The 21135-nt window shown below is 41.0% G+C and overlaps 1 protein-coding gene and 1 long non-coding RNA gene across 2 annotated transcripts; one reads left to right on the top strand and one right to left on the bottom strand.

The window, feature by feature from the left end:
- Positions 1 to 555: 555 nt before the first annotated feature.
- Positions 556 to 1978, bottom strand: LOC145423502 (uncharacterized). Its single transcript, XR_013904560.1, has 2 exons — positions 1578 to 1978; positions 556 to 798 (listed from the first exon to the last, which is right to left on the bottom strand). It is a non-coding gene; the product is annotated as an uncharacterized LOC145423502 (long non-coding RNA).
- Positions 953 to 19508, top strand: LOC145423496 (major histocompatibility complex class I-related protein 1-like). The gene is made up of 7 exons (XM_080296098.1): positions 953 to 1235; positions 5127 to 5387; positions 5886 to 6164; positions 17633 to 17962; positions 18277 to 18378; positions 18472 to 18489; positions 18572 to 19508. Exons 1-7 carry the CDS (start codon positions 1190 to 1192, stop codon positions 18622 to 18624), a joined length of 1089 nt encoding a protein of 362 aa, XP_080152224.1. The 5' UTR covers positions 953 to 1189; the 3' UTR covers positions 18625 to 19508.
- Positions 19509 to 21135: the final 1627 nt, after the last annotated feature.

Below are 21135 nucleotides of genomic sequence, written 5' to 3'. Positions count from 1 at the left end.
ATTGAGGCACAGGCAGCCAGAAGGGGACAGAGGGGGGGGGGGATTCCTCCCCTGCACCCTGGTGACACACCTTTACCCCAAGGCCCTGCATGTGTGGGTGATTGTGGTGGAGCGGGAAGAGGGAGGCAGCTGGAGATGGGGAGGGAAGGAAGGGAGGGGCAAGTGACCCCTCCCTAGGGCCAGGTCCCCCGCTGACCCCAGTAGGCACCCCCATACTCTGCAACCCACCAGGGAAAGGGGACCCAGGCCCATCCGGACCGGGGCCCAGTTCAACAGCGCCGCCCAGCCCCACAGAGCCCGGGACAGTCCACCCGACCCCACCACAGAGAAAACTGCACCCACCCCATCATCCACACATCTTCCAGACTACACAAGCCAATAGACGCCCAGGCTGAGATCTTCCTCCACCTCGGGGGGAGATATAAGAGGATATAGGATCCTTCAGATTTTACCAGTAGAAAAGTAAAACAATTACATTGTCTCATCAGGAGAACCTGAAAGACTCCTCTTATGGCTACTCTTTGCACATAATAATCACAGAAGAAAAGAAAGGTATTGATTTTCAGTTGCTTTTAATTTCAGGGGATCTTCCAACCTGTTGGTTCAAAAGAGCCAAAAGAAAATCCTCATCGATGTTGGAGTAACAACTAGATGCTTTTATTGGAATATACACTGATAATGCTTACTGTCCTGTCATTGTAAACCAATCAAAATAAATAAATAACACATTGTGATCGTGCTGAAGACCACAGACAGCAGTCCAGGCATCAGGTGGGATAAAGGAGCTGGAAACATCACCTGATAAAGAAAAAAAGACAACAGACTGAATGAAAAAGAGAAGTCTCCTTCATTGCACATTTTTCACCAATCACAAGGCTCTTCTTCCCTCTTCTGCCACCGTAGACTTTTGACCAATCACCGATCAGGATGAATTGCACTACTGTACTGTCCGTAGCGCACCGCGAATATAAGTTTTCAAAATGTATCTTGGGTGTTTCAAACCTTTAAAAATACAACGTATCAAGCATTTTTTTCTCCGGGTTAAATTATGTTAGGATATGCCCTTTGGAGGCAGAACTTCAACGCAACAAAGGTGGGTGGGGCTGCTGAAACTTCTTTTTCAGATACGCCACTCCAGTAACGGTTTTGTTTTGGTTTCTTTTTCCTGTCGCAATAAGGATAAAGAGCGATGGAGCTATTTGTCTTGCTTCTCTTTTGCCATGGTTTATTTGCAGGTAAGAAAAACCCCCAAAACGTTTTACTTGAAATAGCCTGAACCATATACATTAAGTTTTAGCATTAATTTATCATTTTTAATAACATATGAAACTGTTCCAGGTTAGTGGAAAAGCGGAGAGAAATTTGCCTCAAAAAGGATGCTTACGATATGCTGCACAAGCGTAAACTAAGATTTGCAAATGTGTGCAATATTTTGTGTGTAACTTTTGAGGACATAGGAGCGCGTATTTTAATCCACACACAAATACGAAGCAGTTTGACCACACGTAAAAGTATTTTACAAATGTGTACATTCAAATCTGTATAAATACACACGATTTATTTTGACGTTCAAATACCTTTCTGCGTGGACAAATATCTAAAACTATACGTAACATCTCTCTTGCTCGCTCACAAAACCTTGAAACTGTGTGGACGAATCTCCTGATACACACAAATCACTTTGCAGGCTCACGTGATGATTTGACGCTCTAGCTCCACAAATGTGAGCTGCCTTTAAGTCCCAGTTCAAAACTGGGACATCTGTGCTTCCAATTTTAGACCTGCTTTTTTTGGTTGTTGTTTTTTTTTTTTCCAAATAAAGTGGACATTTGTTTTCTTAAAAAAAAAATCTAGAAAAAGTGATTTACCAATTAAAGACACTACACAGTGGACTATAAAAGTTAATATATGGTTTAAATAATCTGCTGTTACATGCTGGACATTTTTGTGCTGGGAAAAGTTACCAAAAGTTACCAAGTTCTCGATCGTCCTGTTTTATAACATGGAATATAATTGTACTTCGGTGTTTCATGTACAAACATGAAACACAGAAGATAAGATAAGATAAGATAAGATAAGATAGAACTTTATTAATCCCTCGGGTGGGTTCCTCTGGGAAATTCGGTTTCCAAAAAAGCACAGCACCGACAGAAGTTACAGAGTTACAGAATGTTATATATATATATATATATATACACACACACACACACACACACACACACACACACACACACACACACACACATATAAATACAGATACAAATATAAATAAAATATATGAAGGGGATAAATAGAATAAATAGGAATAAAAATAAAAATACAAGTGAATTGCACATTTCAAGTATTGAGGTCTATTGCACCATTGACTATTAACAAAAGTATTGCACAAGGTATTGTACAGTGAGGTGAAGAGGCACTACAGCTTAGTTGTTCCCCCCTCCTTTGTCCTCCTGTTTCCCCTCCCTCTCCCCTCCAGAGAGGAGTTAAACAGTTTGATGGTGTGTGGGACAAAGGAGTTTTTAAGTCTGTTAGTTCTTGTCTTGGCGAGAAGCAACCTGTCACTGAACAGACTCTTCTGATTGTTTATGGCCGTGTGCAGAGGATGCCCAGCATTGTTCATAATGTCCATCAGTTTCTTTAATGTCCTTTTCTCTGCCACTGTCACCAGAGTGTCCAGCTTCATGCCGACCACAGAGCTAGCCCTCCTGATCAGTTTCTCCAGCCTGGATAAGTCCTTCTTTGCTGTGCTGCTCCTACAGCACACCACAGCATAGAAAAGTACTCCAGCAACCACTGACTGGTAAAACATCCTCAGGAGCTTCCTGCAGATGTTGAAAGACCTCAGCCTCCTGAGGAAGTAAAGTCGGCTTTGGGCTTTTTTATACAGGTGCTCTGTGTTGCATGACCAGTCCAGTTTATTGTCCACCCACAGCCCGAGGTACTTGTACTTGTTGACCACCTCCACCTCCTCCCCCTCTATCTGAACCGGCAGTGGACTTTCTCTGGACCTCCCGAAGTCCACAACCAGTTCCTTAGTCTTTGAGGTGTTGAGTTGCAGGTGGTTTGTGTGACTCCATGCGACAAAGTTCCTCACCAGACTTCTGTACTCCTCTTCCTGATCATCCCAGATACACCCCATGATGGCCGTGTCATCTGCAAACTTCTTATTATAATAAGAACCAAAACTTGGAATACAAAATAAACCTCAAAATACTGAATAAACCAGAATCAAAAGCTAAAAGACATAAACAGTGGGTCACAGACCCAAGACCATGGCAGAATTCTTTGGTAATATACAATATACAGATTCCTGAAGCTGAACTTAATAAATTGTGTGTAAATGATCAGTATTTATTCATTTTTGGATGTATGCATTTGTAAAATAGTTTTAAGTGTGGCCAGATTGCTGTGTGTTTGTGCGTCGAGTGAAAGGTGTGCTTGTAAGTTCTCAAAAGTTACACACAAATTATTGCACACTAAGCCTGCCACTATTCGTTGACTAGTCACGATTATGTCGACTATTAAAATCGTCGACGACTAATTTCATAGTCGATGTGTCATTTGAAGCTTTGTAAGATCCTGAAAGATGCAGGAATAAGTAGTAGGATTTAAGAGTGTAGTAACGGACTGAAACAGAAGATGGAAGCACTGCATGTACAAGGATGCCAGCTGCCGTTAAACCCCGAAGAAGAAGAAGAAGCAGTCTTCGGTATCATAGCTGTGTCCAAATACAATTCGCATTTGTAGGCCGATTACGTTACAGTGGCAGTGACAAAGGCTGTCCAAATTCGAAGACTTCTCCAAATGCGGCCGACAAATGCATCCTTAATTTCCCCAGATTTGAAGGATGGGTCGGGTGTGTCCTTCCTGACCCAACCTATTCCAGAATTCATAGCTCGGCTCAGCCAATTCCAGTTTCCAACAATGGCGGCAGCTACTAAGTTTTAATATTACTCAGATATTTTCAGGCAAGAATGTAGCTATGTAAACTTCAAATATCTGCTTGATTTATCAAGACATCCTATATTTGCAAAAGTGTGCCGACATTTTTGGAGACGAGCTGGCCGGGAGGTCAAGGTTCAACTCCCGGCACATTGTTTTCACTACTCAGGTTTAACATGATATATAAGTCACTTATAGATAACTTAAAAATGTTATTGTTTGGCTTTTTTCAGTGTTTTGTTTGTTCCTGAGTAAATCGGTTTGGCTGAGATTAAAGTTATAGTTTTCACACAGCTGAATATATGTCGAACAGAAAACTGATTAAACAGAAGTTTTATATGGTCGAGAATTTATTCCAGTGTCCTGTTATATTTTAGATAGCAAGGAGTTTATTAAACTTCACCGAGACAATCTGCAAATTTCATTAAAATTTAATAAACTATCATCTTATCTTTATTTTTGGTTAGCACATACCTTAAACACGTCAAGCTGTAAGCTAGTGATAGCTATATAAGTGCAGACACATGCTGGTGCAATAAGCTGTACGTTTTATGTCCAATGGATACGTGATCTGATTAGTCGACTAATTGCAAAAATAATCGGTGACTAGTCGACTATCAAAATAATCGTTTGTGGCAGCCCTATTGCACACATTTGTAAATCTTAGTTTATGCTTGTTGATTGTATCGTACGCATTTGCATCCCTATTGATGAAAAGCATTTTGCAATATTTTTATGTGTAAACCTAAACAGTATAGCATTCTACTCAAAGACATGATTAGAAACACAAAATACTTTGTGTTTTACAGGATGTACAGTGAACTTGATCCCTAAAATGAGTTGTCATTGGATATATTTAAAATATATATCCTACAAAATTCAGCCCCCAATAAAATTATTGTTGGCTAAAAGCATACCATCTAAATGTATTAATGTTTGTTGTAATCTGCTGGTCCTTTGGCTCTGGTTTTAGCAAACTGTGATTAAGTTTCTCTTTTGTCAAATTTCATCAGTGATCAAACTGTCTCTGTGAATTGCTGTAGGTTCTGCAAAGTCACTATTACTGCATGTTATGCTCCTTAGTCATATTGAATTAATCATATGTCTGATAATGTTTGTATTTTTGTTTTACTTTTAGTTTATTTACTGAACTTACTAAGATAAAAAATATTTTTTTCCTACAGTGAAACACTCAGTGATCCATTTCATCGCTAGAGTTCCAGATGTCTCAGAGTTTTTTAGTAGATCAGTGATTGATGGCAGTGAAGTGATTTCCTGTGACGGCAGCAACAAGATATTAGAAATAAGACATGACTGGCTGAAGAAAATACTGGATAACAACCCTACACTTTCAGAATCATTCACTCAACAGTGTTTTGTGATTGTACCAAACTTCTTCAGAGACCTGGCCTTTAGTTTGGAACAACAGTTTAACCAAAGTGACGGTGCAGTATTTTCTGTTATACCTTATGTCAGTTAATTATAAATCATGGGATATAGTGCCTAAATAAATGTGATTTAGGCAGTATTCATTTGATAGTCAATAAAGATTTAAATGCTAAATGTTCTGCTTCTTGATTGAGACCAGGAATCAAACCTTATTGATCAACATTAAAATAAAAGTTAAAAGTAAACATTAAAATACAACCAATGCATTTATATTATTGTTCTCAATCTAAGTTTTGCATAAAAAATGGGTAGACTTGGATTTTACTTTTAAAAATTTATATATTAACATCTTTATTGTTGAAAAATCTTTATTATTAGCATTTGTAGCCTAGATGTCTATCAGAAGACTTCTGACACAGTCTTGAGCAAAGTAAAATATGCAACATTCCAATTATAACTCCTATTATTCATATTAATAAAAAACTGACAGATTATCTGACTTAAAACATGTACACAGACATTGGAGAATAGCTTTAATCTCTTCCTCTTTTCAGGTGTCCATATTTTACAGAGTATAAGTGGCTGTGAATGGGATGAAAACACTAATGAGGTGATTAGCTTCTTTAAGTATGGTTATAATGGAGAAGATTTCCTTAAACTTGATCTGAAGACCCTGACATGGAACGCACTGAAACCAGAGGCTGACATTATCAGACAGAGATGGAATGCTGATACTGCTAGAATGAAAAACAATGAAAACATCCTCACTCACATTTGTCCAGAGCGGCTGAAGATCTTTGTGGAAGCTGGAAAAAGTTCCTTGCAGAGAACAGGTAGAGTCACATTATCTCATGCTTTTTCCAGGATGTAATAAGAGTAATTTTTGTATTTAGTGATTGGATAGAAGAAATTGTGAAATAGACTGGATCCACATACTGTTGTGCTGCTAAAGCCTATTATTGACAATTGATATTTTCAGAATAGGGAAGGAAACATAATGAACAGTGAACTTCCTTGTCACTAATACCACTGAACTGCATTATTGTTTCTTTTCTCTTTATCATTATATTTTCTTTCATATGTTTTTTGGCATGCTTCTATTTCTATGAATCAGAATCAGAAAGGGGTTTATTGCCAAATGTTGAGCAGGTTTACAACATTAGGAAATTGCTGCGGTGCACCAGTGTTGGGACTAACGCGTTATTAAGTAACGCGTTACAGTAACTATGTTATTATTGTGATAACGAGCACCGTAACTAGTTATTATGCCAAAACCAGGAACGCGTTACTCGTTACTGGGATTTAGATAGGCTCGTTATTCGTTACTTCGTGTGGTGGCAATCGCGGAGCTTCCACAGATTCAGTAACATTAGCAAGTGGTGGAAGCCAGCAGGTGGATGAGGGAAAAGGGAGGCAGGAGGAGGAGAGACCCGAAGCGGCCGCCCGTCCGAGTGTCAGGTGAACTGAACTTCAGGTAAGAAGTTATGACCTGCAGTCTCTCTGGGTCAGATATAAACCAAGTTTAGGTGGAGTTTATTTTCGTTATGCTGACTTTTTCGTACTGCGTGCTAGCTAGCATGACGGGGTTTCTATACAGCTGGGTGAGTGCTATGATGTTACTGATAGTGAACTTTATTTTGTTCATAAGGTTAATTATTAGAGTTGCCAGCCGTACCCTAAAAAACGGAATCGTCTCATATTAAAAAAAAATATTACGCGTTTCTTATTGAGGTGAAAAGAAACAGTTTGTCCCGTACTTCAGCTACAATGAAAAAGACACAAAGCTGGAGTTATTCTGTGTCTTTGCTGCACAGCTGCCTCTTCTCCTCTCATTCTCTCCCCCTCTCTCTCCTGTTTGTACTTCAATCATGAAACTGATCAATGGGGGGGGGGGGCATGTGGGGCATTAACAGGGAGAGGTGGGCACAAAGAAATACTTTTCTTTCTTATTCTCATTTAAAATGTCTAGCTTTTAAAAAATAATTATCTGAGTCTTACCACAAACGATTGATAGATTGATACATACACTCAACAAAAATATAAACGCAACACCTTTGTTACTGCTCCCATTCCCCATGGGATGGACGTAGAGACCTAAAATTCATTCCAGATACACAATATAACCATCCCTCCCAAACAGTGGTCACAAATCAGTCCAAATGTGTGGTAGTGGGCACATCTGCTATATTGAGATAATCCATCCCACCTCACAGGTGTGCCACATCAGGATGCTGATCTGACATCATGAGTAGTGCACAGGTGTACCTCAGACTGCCCACAACAAAAGGCCACCCTGGAATGTGCAGTTTTGTCTCACAGCAAAATGCCACAGATGCCACAAGCAATGAGGGAGCGTGCAATTGGCATGCTGACAGCAGGAATGTCAACCAGATCTGTCGCCCGTGCATTGAATGTTCATTTCTCAACCATAAGCCGTCTCCACAGGCGTTTCAGAGAATATGGCAGCACATCCAACCGGCCTCACAACCGCAGACCTCGTGTAACCACACCAGCCCAGGATCTCCACATCCAGCAGGTTCACCTCCAAGATCGTCTGAGACCAGCCACCCAGACAGCTGCTGGAACAATTGGTTTGCACAACCAAACAATTTCTGCACAAACTGTCAGAAACCATCTCAGGGACGCTCAACTGCATGCCCGTCGTCCTCATCGGGGTCTTGACCTGACTCCAGCTCGTCGCCGTAACAGACTTGTGTGGGCAAATGCTCACATTCGATGGCGTCTGGCACGTTGGAGAGGTGTGCGCTTCACGGATGAATCATGGTTCACATTGTTCAGGGCAGATGGCAGCTGAGAATGTCCCAGTTCTTGCATGGCCAGCATACTCACCGGACATGTCACCCATTGAGCATGTTCGGGATGTGCTTGACCGGCATATACGACAGCGTGTACCAGTTCCCATGAATATCCAACAACCTCGCACAGCCATTGAAGTGGAGTGGACCAACATTCCACAGGCCACAATTGACAATCTGATAGACTCCATGCGACGATGTGTTGCACTGCATGAGGCAAATGGTGGTCACACCAGATACTGACCGGTTCTGGGTCCCCAGACCCCCAATAGCGCAAAAAACTGCACATTCCAGGGTGGCCTTTTGTTGTGGGCAGTCTGAGGTACACCTGTGCACTACTCATGATGTCAGATCAGCATCCTGATGTGGCACACCTGTGAGGTGGGATGGATTATCTCAATATAGCAGATGTGCCCACTACCACACATTTGGACTGATTTGTGACCACTGTTTGGGAGGGATGGTTATATTGTGTATCTGGAATGAATTTTAGGTCTCTACGTCCATCCCATGGGGAATGGGAGCAGTAACAAAGGTGTTGCGTTTATATTTTTGTTGAGTGTATATATGCCATCAAGACAGTGTACATCACTGTCACAACAGCGTTTGTTTTCATTCAAAGGCTTTATGATTTTTCCTATAATGGTGGGCCGGTCTCTAGTCAAAATGCCCGGGCCGATTTTTTGTCCCAGTCCAGCCCTGTATGCAGCTCATCTGCAGTCTGGTGTTACCTACATCTTTCTATTCAGAAGGCAGAATTTCCGAGTTCCGAGTACAATCGAAACCACCACGACTGCAGTTTTTGTGTTGGATGTAAAAAGCGCACATGACGCTGTGACGTAGGCTAGAATCATGGCAGCAGTCAATGACGGTCCAGGCGTGGGATTTCTCTTGTGGAAATGTGCACATTATCTTTTCCTTTCTATTGGTAGGTGGCACAGTGCACTTGTGGCAAGTAAGCAAGCTAGAAGACTGGCAAAGTTATGGAAGCAACACATTAACAAGAGAAGTCTGAGTAAAACTAAAGTTACTTTCCCTAGTAACTAGTTACTTTGAAAGTAATGAGTAACTTGAAGTAACTGAGTTACTTTTGATGGAAGTAACTAGTAATGTAACTAAGTTACTAATTTAAAGTAACTTACCCAACACTGCTATGCACTGAATGTTATAAATGTGGTTCCATTCATCCATTTTCATTCATCCATCCTTAGATGCACAAACCAACTCAACATGTTCCTTTTGATTTGGAAAACGAGTGGCTCCACTGTTCCTTATCCTTATCCTTTTTCCTATCCTAGTTCCTTATCCTTTTTCTAAGGCAGTTCCCAGCCACCTTTTGAAGGAAGCTCATTTCCACTGCTTGTTAAAAGAATCTAGTTCCTCCGGGAGTACGAGAAAAACAGTGGAGGTGAGCAACCCATGCAGCTTGGGTGCTCTCGTTTGACCCCTGTGGAGCAATATTGTCGTCTAGCGGCCGGTGAGTGTTTGTACTGTGGTCAAAAAGATCATTTCACCTCCGCATATCCATCGCTGACAAAAGATCGCACCTGCCGGTAGAGGAGGAAGTACAGGTGGGCAAGCTGTTAAGTAAAAATTTTCCTCCACCACTCACGATCCCTGCTAAATTACAATTCAAGCCGCCACTCTCTCACTCTGCATTCTAATTGATTCTGGGACAGAGCAAAGCTTTATCGACGCCTCCCTGGCTCGCAGATTAAACACAACAAATGCTCTGTGTCTTTGCGCTGAGCGGACAGTGCCTTCCCGACATCACTCATGTTACCAAGCCAGTTTTGGTGACCCTGTCTATTAACCATACCAAATAAAGAGAAAAAAAAGAAGAAAAACAACCCCATACCAAATAAAGACCTTTTTTTGCATTTAAAGCACCCCCCTCTCCACACTTTGGGTTACCCCTGGCTCCAGCAACACAATCCCCATATGGATTGGAGAAAGGGTTGCATTTCCAGGTGGGAGAGGAGTGTCACATGAACTGTCAGCAACTCCATCCATCAGTCCTCCAAAACCTTTTTTGCTTTCAGATCCATCCAACCTCTCCTCAGTACCTGCCGTTTATCACGACCTAGCAGAGGTGTTCAGGAAGCATGAGGCATTGTCATTAACTCCGCAAAGACCTATGACTATGCTACAGACCTCCTCCCTGGTGCGCCACTTTCCACTAGCTGCCTGTACAGTCTGTCACAACCCAAAAGGGAAGCAATGGAAAAATTTATCACCGATTCACTTGCTGCAGGAATCATTCAGCCGTCCTCCTCTCCTCTTGGGCCGTTTTTTTCTTTGTTGAAAAGAAGGACAAGACTCTTAGACCATGTATTGACTACTGTGGCTTAAATGAAATCACTGTAAAAAATAGGTATCCTTTGCCTCTGCTAAGCTCTGCCTTTGAGTTACTCAATAGCTACAATATTCAGCAAATGTGGGCTTGTTACAACTGATTTTGTAGGGTTATTGTTAGGGGTGGGTTTAAAATATCGATTTTCCAATTCAAATCGATTTTAGTTTGAATATTGGAATATCAATTCATTAATTTTGTTATGGTTTAGAGGAGGACTCAAGCGCAGGACTCCGGGTTCAGATGCACACAAGAAAGATTTATTTACAATTCACCAGGTGTATATACAAGAAGGTGTGGGGGGAGTGCTATGTACAGCTGAGTGAGGGAAAAGGGACTCCAGGGAAGTCCAACACTCGCCACTCGGGAATCACACGGGGTAGAATCCAGGGAGCTCTGCAGACAGGGAGATGGGGTTAAATACAACGCACAAAAGAAACACACTTGACTTGACTTGCTGTAGCTTGGCTTCACTAACGCGTGGTAGACAACGATCCAGCAACGAACAGCAGTCACCTCCTGGCTTAAATGCTGATCATCTTAATGAGACCCAGGTGTCTCATCTCCCGAGGGCGTGGGCCGAGGGCGTGAACCCGCAGTGAGTTCCGCCCCGGCGAGAGAGAAGAGGAGAGAGAGAGAGGAAGAGAGAGAGAAATGGATAGAAAGTGCTGATAAGCGTGCAGCTGATCCGCCTGGCCGTGACAAAATCATGTATTGATTATAAATGTCTCTTGCCAGAAACTCCAGAACCTCAGGTTAAAGCTCACAAAACTATTTCAACAACCACCAAAGAGGTAGAATACCAAATGATTAAAAAGCAGGTAAACAGAATCCGCAGAAAGATGTAAACACAGAGCATGAATCGTTCACCCGGGGGCACGTACATGGACATGCTGTCGGGTGCTGAAAGACATTTGACAGATTCTGAAGCTGCAGGTTTCATCAATCTCCAACCAATATTCCCTGAACCAGGAGCAAAATAAGATCAAACATACGCTTCACGTTTGAAAAACATCGTCATGAATTAACTCTTACTTTTGCTGTTTTCCTTCCCCCAAGGTAAAATTACACTTCCTGCACAGCTCTTTCTCCCTCTCAGTGGACTTCAAGAATAGTTTCCCATCACAAATCTGTTTTCTGGGTTATTCGCTTGCTTATTATGCAGCAGTCTACCATTGTCGTCCGCTGTTTTTTTTGTTGTTTTTTTCAAAAATGACCTCTGACAGGAAAGCCTAATTTCTGCTGTTCAATACTGGGGAAATGTAAACTTTTACAAATCCTGCCAAATTGCATAATGCTTAGCTGTGTCTCTAATAAAACATCTGTAACATTACTCTGCTTCACTTCAGCAGCATCAGGTAATGTTCAGATGTTGATTCATGGTTTTCTTTCGTTGTTGATCTGCTGCAGAATATTTTTAAGGTGGTTATCTGCTATAAAAAGCCAGGCCAGGAAAATCTCCTTCATGTTTTTCTGTGTTTTATCATAAGTTATTTTGACACAAAGGCATCCGTTATGATGCTTACACCTCTGATGAAGTCTCACACGTGTCAACTTTTTTTATACATAGATACAAAATTATGTACTGCTAAATGATCAGAATTATAATATTTCTTACTGTCTGAGTCAAAATTGAATTGCAGCGAATCAATTGGTGATAAAATCGAATCGGGACGTTGTGAATCAGAATCGAATTGGTTATAGAAATTGAAATCGAAACCCAGCCCTAGTTATTGGCTAGTATATAAATATGAGTGTGCAGATGCCTCTCCGTGACTGGTGGATCCAGAAGATAGACGATACAGATAGGTTAGCTAGCTGGAGATCACCTATAATATATGATGACGTCGCCATGGACTGCCATTCATCCATCCTCAGCTCATGCCAACCAGCAGACTTTTGTAAACATCCCTAGTGCTGCTTGTTATATAAAGGAGTTTGTAGGGGTGGACTGCCTCTTTACTTTGACTATAGTTTTCTCCTGTTTATCTTAGTTAGAGAGGTTAGTTGATGTCATTGATTTTGTTTATTTTGACTAGGTAAGTTTGGTAAATCCTTCCGATAGGCTCCTTTTGTTTGTTGTTTTGGCATTAAGTCCAGCATGAAGTTGTAGTCCACTCCTTTTTATTGTCAAAACCGAACAAAATAACTAGTGCTGTCAGCGTTAACGCCATATCCGCATTAATGCGGCAAATCTCCGTTAGCGAGTTAACGCGGATCACTCTGTGCGTGGGGCTGCACGGCGTCAACGCGTTAGTTCGTTAATGTGATAGCGTCGTGCTAACAGGAGACGCAACGATCTGACCTGACCTGGGGACTGGTCTTCCTGGGCTGCTTTTTTATTCCTGCCACCATCTGGTCTCAGGTACAACACCAACCGCTAAGTTCACCTGTCACCCTGGTATCCATCGCACCATGTCCTTCCTTCAATGCTCTCTTTAACTAAGACATCTCAGATGTCTTTTGTGTGGAGTCCGCTTGTTCACTGTGACAGAATAAGCAGATCTAGCCAATCAGATCATTTGGCAACAAGTGCGCTCATAGCTGAAATTGCACACCGGTACTGAATAATACGGAAATAGTAAAATTATACTATTTTACCTCAGACACACAAACAACTAAAAACACATCTTTTTAGAATTGCATTTTGTTAACTTCTGTCTGTTTTTGTTTTATACTTTGTGAAGCACTTTGTGATCTTTTATATAGGAATGTGCTCTATAAATAAAATGTTACTTACTTACTTACTAAACACTGGTCTTGCTCACTCAGCTCTCTGGAGTGATTGCTCTGCCTCTTCAGATGTATTCCAAACTCTGCTAGCTAGCAAGAGTTCAAACTGTTCCACTGATATCCTGAAGCTGTGATACAGCTTCAACTCATGGGTCAAATTACAGAATTCTCCCTGCGTCCTGTTTTTGTTTAAGCACATCACGGCCAGCTCATCATCACTTTATGTCAACTTAATTTCAGGACAAATATTTCGCAAAAATACAACGCGTTCTGTGTGTAGTAGGTGACATGAAAAGGTTCACAGTACAGGACAGTAATTGTGACTTCACCCATTCACAAATAAATCTGTTTGCCTTGGACAGATGTGTTGCGTTTTCAAGTAATGAGTTCTCAAGAGAAAAGCAATTTTTTTTTTTTTTACTTTACTGGCAAGAACATCATCCACTCTGTTAAGAACTGAGGATCTCACGAAGACTGGACACAAAAAGCAGACTCAACACAAGTTTGCAACCAACTATGTACGAGGTTTATTTTTCTTACTAGGAGACAAGAGCAACATTAGGAAAGTGAAAGCGTAACTCACACCAGAGGAAACGGGAACAGTTATGGATGTGAGTGCCAAGAGAAGCCATGATCGGGACTGTGAAAAACTGCAACAGGAAAGGAAGCGAATACTTAACTGCAGAGAAGTAGGGGTGTGAGGAGAAAACAGAACAATGGTGCTGTGGGCTTATTGTTGGAGCCAGAGTTTAATTCCTGCTTTAATCTCAAATCATGTTAGACCCAAATTGCTTTAGTGACACAGGTGTAACCAACTGACAGTTGAAAAGCTATGATTAGAGGAGAAGGAGCTTGCTGGAAGAACTATAATCAAGGAAGCACAGAACTATTCTTTGCTGAAGAGGTTTTATCTTCATGTCAGTTTTTGACTTTGTGCAGTCTGAAGATTGTACTGTGAATAAAGTTCCACATAGCCATCCTTTCTTTGGTTTAGCCTGCTTGACAAAACCCAATGCTCCTGTTGGAGATAACAGGTATTATGATGGTGGCTGTCAGCTTTCTGTTTCAGGCTCTGTGTTTGCTCACATAAAAAGGGCAGTGATTAATTTTTCCAAACAAAATAATCCCTATGAGTGGTGCCTAATCCAGTCAGAGATAGTATTAAATGATGAAAAAACTGTGATTAAAGATCTGTAAAATATATAATAAAACTGATGAGCGTGCTGTCAGTGCAGCTGTTTATTTTTAAGGGTACAGCATCTTCTTCCGCTTATCTGGGGCCGACCGGATAAGGGGGGCAGCAGCCTAAGCAGAGAAGCCCAGACCTCCCTCTCCCGAGCCACCTCCTCCAGCTTATCCGGGGGGAACACCAAGGCCTTCCCAGGTCAGCCGAGAGATATAATCTCTCCAGCATGTCCTGGGTATGCCCCGGGGCCTCCTCCCAGTGGGACATGCCCGGAACACCTCACCCAGGAGGCGCCCAGGAGGCATCCTTGTCAGATGCCCGAACCACCTCAACTGGCTTCTTTCGATGTGGAGGAGCAGCGGCTCTACTCTGAGCCCCTCCCGAATGGCCGAACTTCTCACCCTATCTCTAAGGGAGAGTCCAGCCACCCTTTGGAGGAAGCCAATTTCCACCGCTTGTATCTGTGATCTCGTTCTTTCGGTCACTACCCACGGCTCATGACCATAGGTGAGAGTAGGGACGTAAATTGACCTGTAAATTGAGTGCTTTGCTTTTACACTCAGCTCCCTCTTCACCACGACGGATCGGTACAGCGTCCGCATCACTGCAGTCGCAGCACCAATCCGCCTATCGATCTCCCTTCTCCCGTCACTTGTGAACAAGACCCCAAGATACTTGAACTCCTCCACTTAGGGCAGGAACTCGTCCCTGACCCGGAGTGGGCATTCCACACTTTTCCGGCTGGGGACCATGGACCATGATTTGGAGGTGCTGATTCTCATTTCCACCGCTTCATACTCGGCTGCGAACCATTCCAGTCCGAGCTGGAGGCCATCACCCGATGAAGCGAACAGAACCACGTCATCCGTGAAAAGAAGAAATGAGATCCTGAGACCACCCAAGTGAAAGCCTTCTGGCACTTGGCTTCACCTAGAAATTCTGTCCATAAAGATTATGAACAGAATCGGTGATAAAGGGCAGCCCTGGCGGAGTCCATCACCCATTGGAAACAAGTCCGACTTATTGCCGGCTATGCGAACAAAAGATAAAGATCAAAGATGGCTTGGTAAACTATTAATCTTAAGAGTTTAATTTTTGTCTCATCAGACCAGATTGTATTCTCCTAGTATTTCACAGGCTTTTCTAAATGTTGTTCATCAAACCTTTAATGCCCTTCAACATGCTTTTTCTTCAGCAATGGATCCATGGCCACTGAATGGATTACTTATTGTTTTCTTTGAAACACTCATATCTGTTGATTTCAGGTCTTTCTGTCCACAAGTGGTCCTTGGCTCTTGGACAACTCTTCTAATAATTCTTTTCACTCCTCTTGCTGAAATCTTGCAGGGAGCCCCTGGCTGTGGCCGGTTATAGTGAAATTTTGTTCTTCCCACTATTGGATTATGGCCCTAACAGTGATCACTCAAACCTTCAGTAGTTTAAAAATTAGTGATACCATTAGTATGGTTTACAATAATAAGGTTGCAAAGGTCCTGAGAGGGCTCATTGATTTTACCACTAATTTTTGAATTTCCACTATGTGGCAGGATTGCTTTCCAATTACTGACAGAATTACTGGAATCTATAACAAATACCCTGTACCATGACACAAAGTGCTTTCTACAGAGAAGGGATTAATTCAAGTTTGGGGTTTGGTGTGGCTCACCCACAGTGTATTGACAATGTGCACACACATAAAGAATAATTAGGTTTTTTTTTAAGTCTAAAGTTTTTCTTTTTTTTCTACTTGGATGAAATATTATTTGCATAGTAAGACATTAAAAAGCAAGTTTTCTTTACATTTTTTAAAATTGTATCATAGTAACAGTTACTCAGAGCACACTAACTTGATGTAGTCTAAACTTTTAATTGAATAAATGTTTCCTTGGTGATTTTAATTTTACTTCATTAAATGTTTGATATTATTTTTTTGTGAAATAACCTAACACCTTTTTAATTGAGGTGTGTAGTTCATCAGTGTTTTACAAACAATGTATTCTAATGATTTCTGGTAATTTTCCAACATTTTTTGAGTTTAACCTGCTGGTGAGTTCGGCTGCTAATGATGGTAAATTGTAGGTTGGATTTACATGATATGCATATCAATGTTTGTGGTTTTAAGAGAATGATTGACATAAGCATAAGCGATGACTTTTCATTTAGTAAATCCATTAGTTTAAAATTTCAGTTTATACAGTTCTTAGTAACCATATCTCTCTCATTGTGTCTTGGATTACATTTAGCTTAACTGGATTACATGTAGCTTGCCATCACCACTGTGTGAATGCAGGGCTGGACTGGGACAAAAAATCGGCCCGGGCATTTTGACTAGAGACCGGCCCACCAAAAATGTGACGTCATTCAGGGGTAAAACCGCAAAGGATTCTGGGAACTTGTGGCAAGAGGTACTAGCGCATGCAGGCTTTCAATTGAACTCAGTTACACAGCGATAAAAAGAAACACAAAAAAATGGCAAAAAGCTGTTGTATTATTAACTGCAATAGCCGGTGTTGTGCCAACAAGTGATTGTCTGCCAAAAAGTGATTGCTCGTATTTAAATTGCTATAAGTAACTTGTTGGGCTATAATATGTGAAACATATGTCAAATGCATCCCTCATGGATGACATAAAGTCATCTCTCCATCTCCATCTCTCTCTCTCCTGCTCTTTTATTTCTCTCTCTTGCTCCATCTCTCTTTGCTGCTCTTCTGTCTCCTCTGTCACAGACTTCTCTACTATGATTGATAAATCAGCCTGGTGCAACATGTAAGACTGGCACAATTTGTTAAGATTTTGAGAAACTAACCTTAAGCATAAAATAAAATTTACTATCAGTAACTTCATAGCACCCGCCCAGCAGTATATAAACTCCGTCATGCTAGCTAGTACGCAGTACCAGTTATTCTAAGCGACTGTAAAAAGTCAGCACAACGAAAACAAACTACAACTAAACTTGGTTTATATCTGACACAGATAGACAGCAGGTCATAACTTCTTACCTGAAGTTCAGTTCCTCTGCCACTATGACCGGCGGCCGCCTCGGGTCCTCCCCTTTCCCTTATCCACCTGCTGGCCTCCACCACTTGCTGATGTTGCTAAATCTGTGGAAGCTATGCCATAGCTACCACCAAACAATTCAGTTATTTTTGTTTATGTTTTTTTCCTACCCTAAACTACTGGTATGTCCCTTTTTCCCACCTTCCCTCTCTCCAGTTTTTCCTTCAGTGTCTCTCCTCCAGAAGACTCCCTCCTCTCCAGTCAGCTGCCACGCTACAGGTTTCTATCCTGACAGAGCTGAGATGTTCTGGAGTAAAGATGGAGAGCAGATTCATGAAGGTGTGGACCACAGAGAGATCCTCCCCAACAATGATGAGACCTTCCAGATGAGTGTTGATCTGAATGTTTCATCAGTAACACCTGAAGATTGGCAGAGGTACGACTGTGTGTTTCAGCTCTCTGGTGTGAACGAGGACATGATCACCAAACTGGACAAAACAGTGGTCAAGACCAACTGGGGCAAAAACAAAAAAAATAATAATGAAGGTGAGAGAAACACTTTACTCATTTTGTTTTCTGATACTGTGAATTGTCTATAAAGTGATGATGGAATGTTTTGTGTAATTTATTCACTTTTTGGACCCTGGGGGAGAAACAACTCATAGAAACCTTTGCAGAAGCAAAATGGTGGCATGGTGGTTAGCACTGTCACCTTACAGCAAGAAGGTACTGGGTTTGAGTCCACCTTCTGGCTGAAGCCTTTTTGTGTGGAGTTTGCATTTTCTTCCCATGGATGTTGTTCTATTTTAACCTGATTTATCTGCAGATTTTATCTTCTGTGCTTGTTTTTTACTAAGCAGAGAGGGCCTCTGACATAGTCATCCCCATCATTGCTGCAGTGATTCTTCTTGTTCTCATCCTCTTTTCTGCTGTTGGTGTTGCTGTTTGCAAAAAGAAAAAAGGTGAGCGATTCAAATTTACTGACCGGATGTTCTAATACAGACTGAAAAATTTGTCTGGAATTTTGAAATTATTTGTGTTTCCCTTTATTTCAGAAAAACCTTCTGCACTTTGTAAGTACCTATATATTTTTGTTTATGTTGATAAAAGCTAATCCAGAATGAGTGAACTAAAAGTGCGTTTTGGACTTTACAGCTTCTGGCAACATATCTGAACTTTCTGAGAGACTAAATGGAGATGCCACATAAACAAGCATAGCACCCTATGGATATGTATACACACTTTTAGCTTAACAAGTTAGAAGCAAAGAAGGCTGCTTGCCATGTTATCATTCTTATAACAGCATTTTTTCTGACCAGCATGTGATACAGTTGTTACTGAATAAGACAAACATGAATTTTTTTATCTCCGTACTAAAAAATTTCCAAACTGTATATTTTAGTCTTTGGGTGCTTATGTGAATCATTTCAGTATTTAGTTTTCAGTGTGGGCTTTAGAGGTCAAAACGATGGAGCCCTCCTGGAAGTCAATACTATCCGTTCTCCTGCATCATTTAGAAACCTTGGTTAGTTTGAGGGTCATTCCACCGATTTGAGTGCCATTTCCAAACAGTGGAAATTATATTTATAATTTGCATGAAGATTAACTGTAAAATGCATTTTCTTATTAAGCAAAATGTCACACATGTTGATGTAATTGCAAATTTAAGATATATATGTTATGAAGAACTAATAAAAACTACTTTAAACACTGAAAAAAGCAGCATTTGTCACCTGTCCTCTGTCTATAAACATTGCATCAGTTGTATCTTTTAAAATGATTGGAAGAAAAATAGCAAGTTCTCTCATTTATTTTTCTGTATATTTGATAATATTTTAAGTATGGCTGAAAAGGTAAATGTCAACATACCTTAATTATATCTTGGTTTTTATGTCTTCATTTTAAAAAATACAGTATTTTTTGTAAATCATTAGAATGTGCTCAGTATCCTCATGTTATTAGCAAGGATGCCATGTGGCAATATTCCATGTATTTAATTGTGTGCTAACAACTATATCCTGTTACTCCTTTAAAGAGTACCGAGTACCAGTAACTGGAGTGAGTCCACTGATTAAATGATTTATTAATGTGACTATTAGTTGACATTACTTTATTTGCCTGATATAAATAAATGATTTATATAAATAAATACTGAGCCAAGCAACCATTTAGTGCTGCAGAAAAGCAGTGGCGCTATCGTACTTGACGTGATGGCAACCCAGAGAGGAGGGAAAGATATCTAGAGAAGGAACTAGAAAAATACAGGGAGGACCTTCAATTAGGCAGTAAGAAAAGGATCAATGAATTAAGTGAGGGAGAAAAGCGCAGACAATGCAAAAAGTGTAGAGAGACATATCATGATATCAAGGGCAGAAAAGAAGCTTTAGTGTTACCCCTCCTGACAGCCCCCAGCTATCACCAGTTCAATCCATGACTTGTGACCAGTTTATGAAAATTATCAAGTGTCAAAGAAAATGTGCAAATGAGGCAGCAGTGTATATGTTGTGTTGTCAAAGTGTTGTGCAACAGCCAAATTTAGAATTTAGTAGCTAATAAAAAATAGAAATTATTGCATTGCAGTATGAAAAGAACAAAAATCTGGTTGCAGAGATTAATGTAACAGTACATTCTAACATCTGCAAAGTGTAATTAGGTGTTACACACATATTCCTTCTAGGCAATGCAATCAAGGGAGGATAAGAAGCCAAAAAACCCTAAAGAACCTTCAGAAACAAATTAAAGAAATTACCTCTGCACGTACAGCACAGAAATACAGGCAGTCCACTTCAGAGCATCACACCAGCAGGCAACGCTCCATACAGGTGTACTTTATGTACATACATCCTCCCATCCAATGTCCTTCTGCACAGTGTCTCCATCAAGTCTTAAGGGCCTTGTGACAAGTGCTGCCAGATTGCTGGAAGCACTTGTCACCAGTGCTTGATTAGGTACAAATGGCACATCCAGAGGTTTCCACCATCCATTTTTGCAGTGATGGCTCATGCTCTCAGTATAGACAGCAAGGGAATTTTTTCAAGTTTCCTACTGAACTGTTCAAACGAGGATTCACTGCTGGCACATGGAACTTCTTTGAAGCGAGCCACGGAAAGAGTGCACCGGATGGTGTAGGAGGAGCCCTTAAGAGTAAGGCTGACAGTCTGGTCAACAAGGGGACAGACATTCCTGATGCTGCAGAACTGTTTGCTGTGTTGCAAAAGACAGAAATGGAGATCAAGTTGCTTTTGTAAATATATTTGTTCTTATGTTTATAAGAATTATTACCAAATAGGACAGTCTTGCGAGGGGGGGCCAATGGGGAGACCAGCAAATTTTGGGGGGTGGCCAGTGCTAAAATCGTGTCGTCTCACGGGGAACAACTAGCTAAGGCCAACTAAGGCCATGTCACACTGCCAGCTCTGGGCTTAAAACAGTGAAACGTTTCTAAGAAAGGAACATTATGATGAACATGGCAGTTCAGGGAATAACTGACATTTTCAGCAATAATGCCCACTGAACACTCAGGATTTCTACTCTACTGTCTACTACAGCATCTACTCCAACAATGACTTAACTAATGGACTTCTGATCCTGCCTCAAGCATGTTCAGAAGATCAGTCATTCCAACAGAATATTCACAATAAGTACTCCATGGGTTTATGCTTGCCAAGTTGTCTACAAAGTGTATAAATAATACAATAAAAATAATGATAGAACGTTGT

This window comes from Astatotilapia calliptera, chromosome 22, assembly GCF_964374335.1.
Source record: "Astatotilapia calliptera chromosome 22, fAstCal68.1, whole genome shotgun sequence".
Taxonomy (NCBI): Eukaryota; Metazoa; Chordata; class Actinopteri; order Cichliformes; family Cichlidae; genus Astatotilapia; species Astatotilapia calliptera.
The sequence above is the reverse complement of the archived record's forward strand: the minus strand, read 5'-3'. Positions and strand labels throughout refer to the sequence as shown.

Bases quoted from the DNA above. Each gene is read 5' to 3' on its own strand.
- LOC145423496 (XM_080296098.1), top strand. From the start codon at position 1,190: ATGGAGCTATTTGTCTTGCTTCTCTTTTGCCATGGTTTATTTGCAG. The intron at 5,388-5,885 runs GTGCAGTATTTT...TCCTCTTTTCAG, and splicing joins ACAGTTTAACCAAAGTGACG to GTGTCCATATTTTACAGAGT. The intron at 17,963-18,276 runs GTGAGAGAAACA...TTTACTAAGCAG, and splicing joins CAAAAAAAATAATAATGAAG to AGAGGGCCTCTGACATAGTC.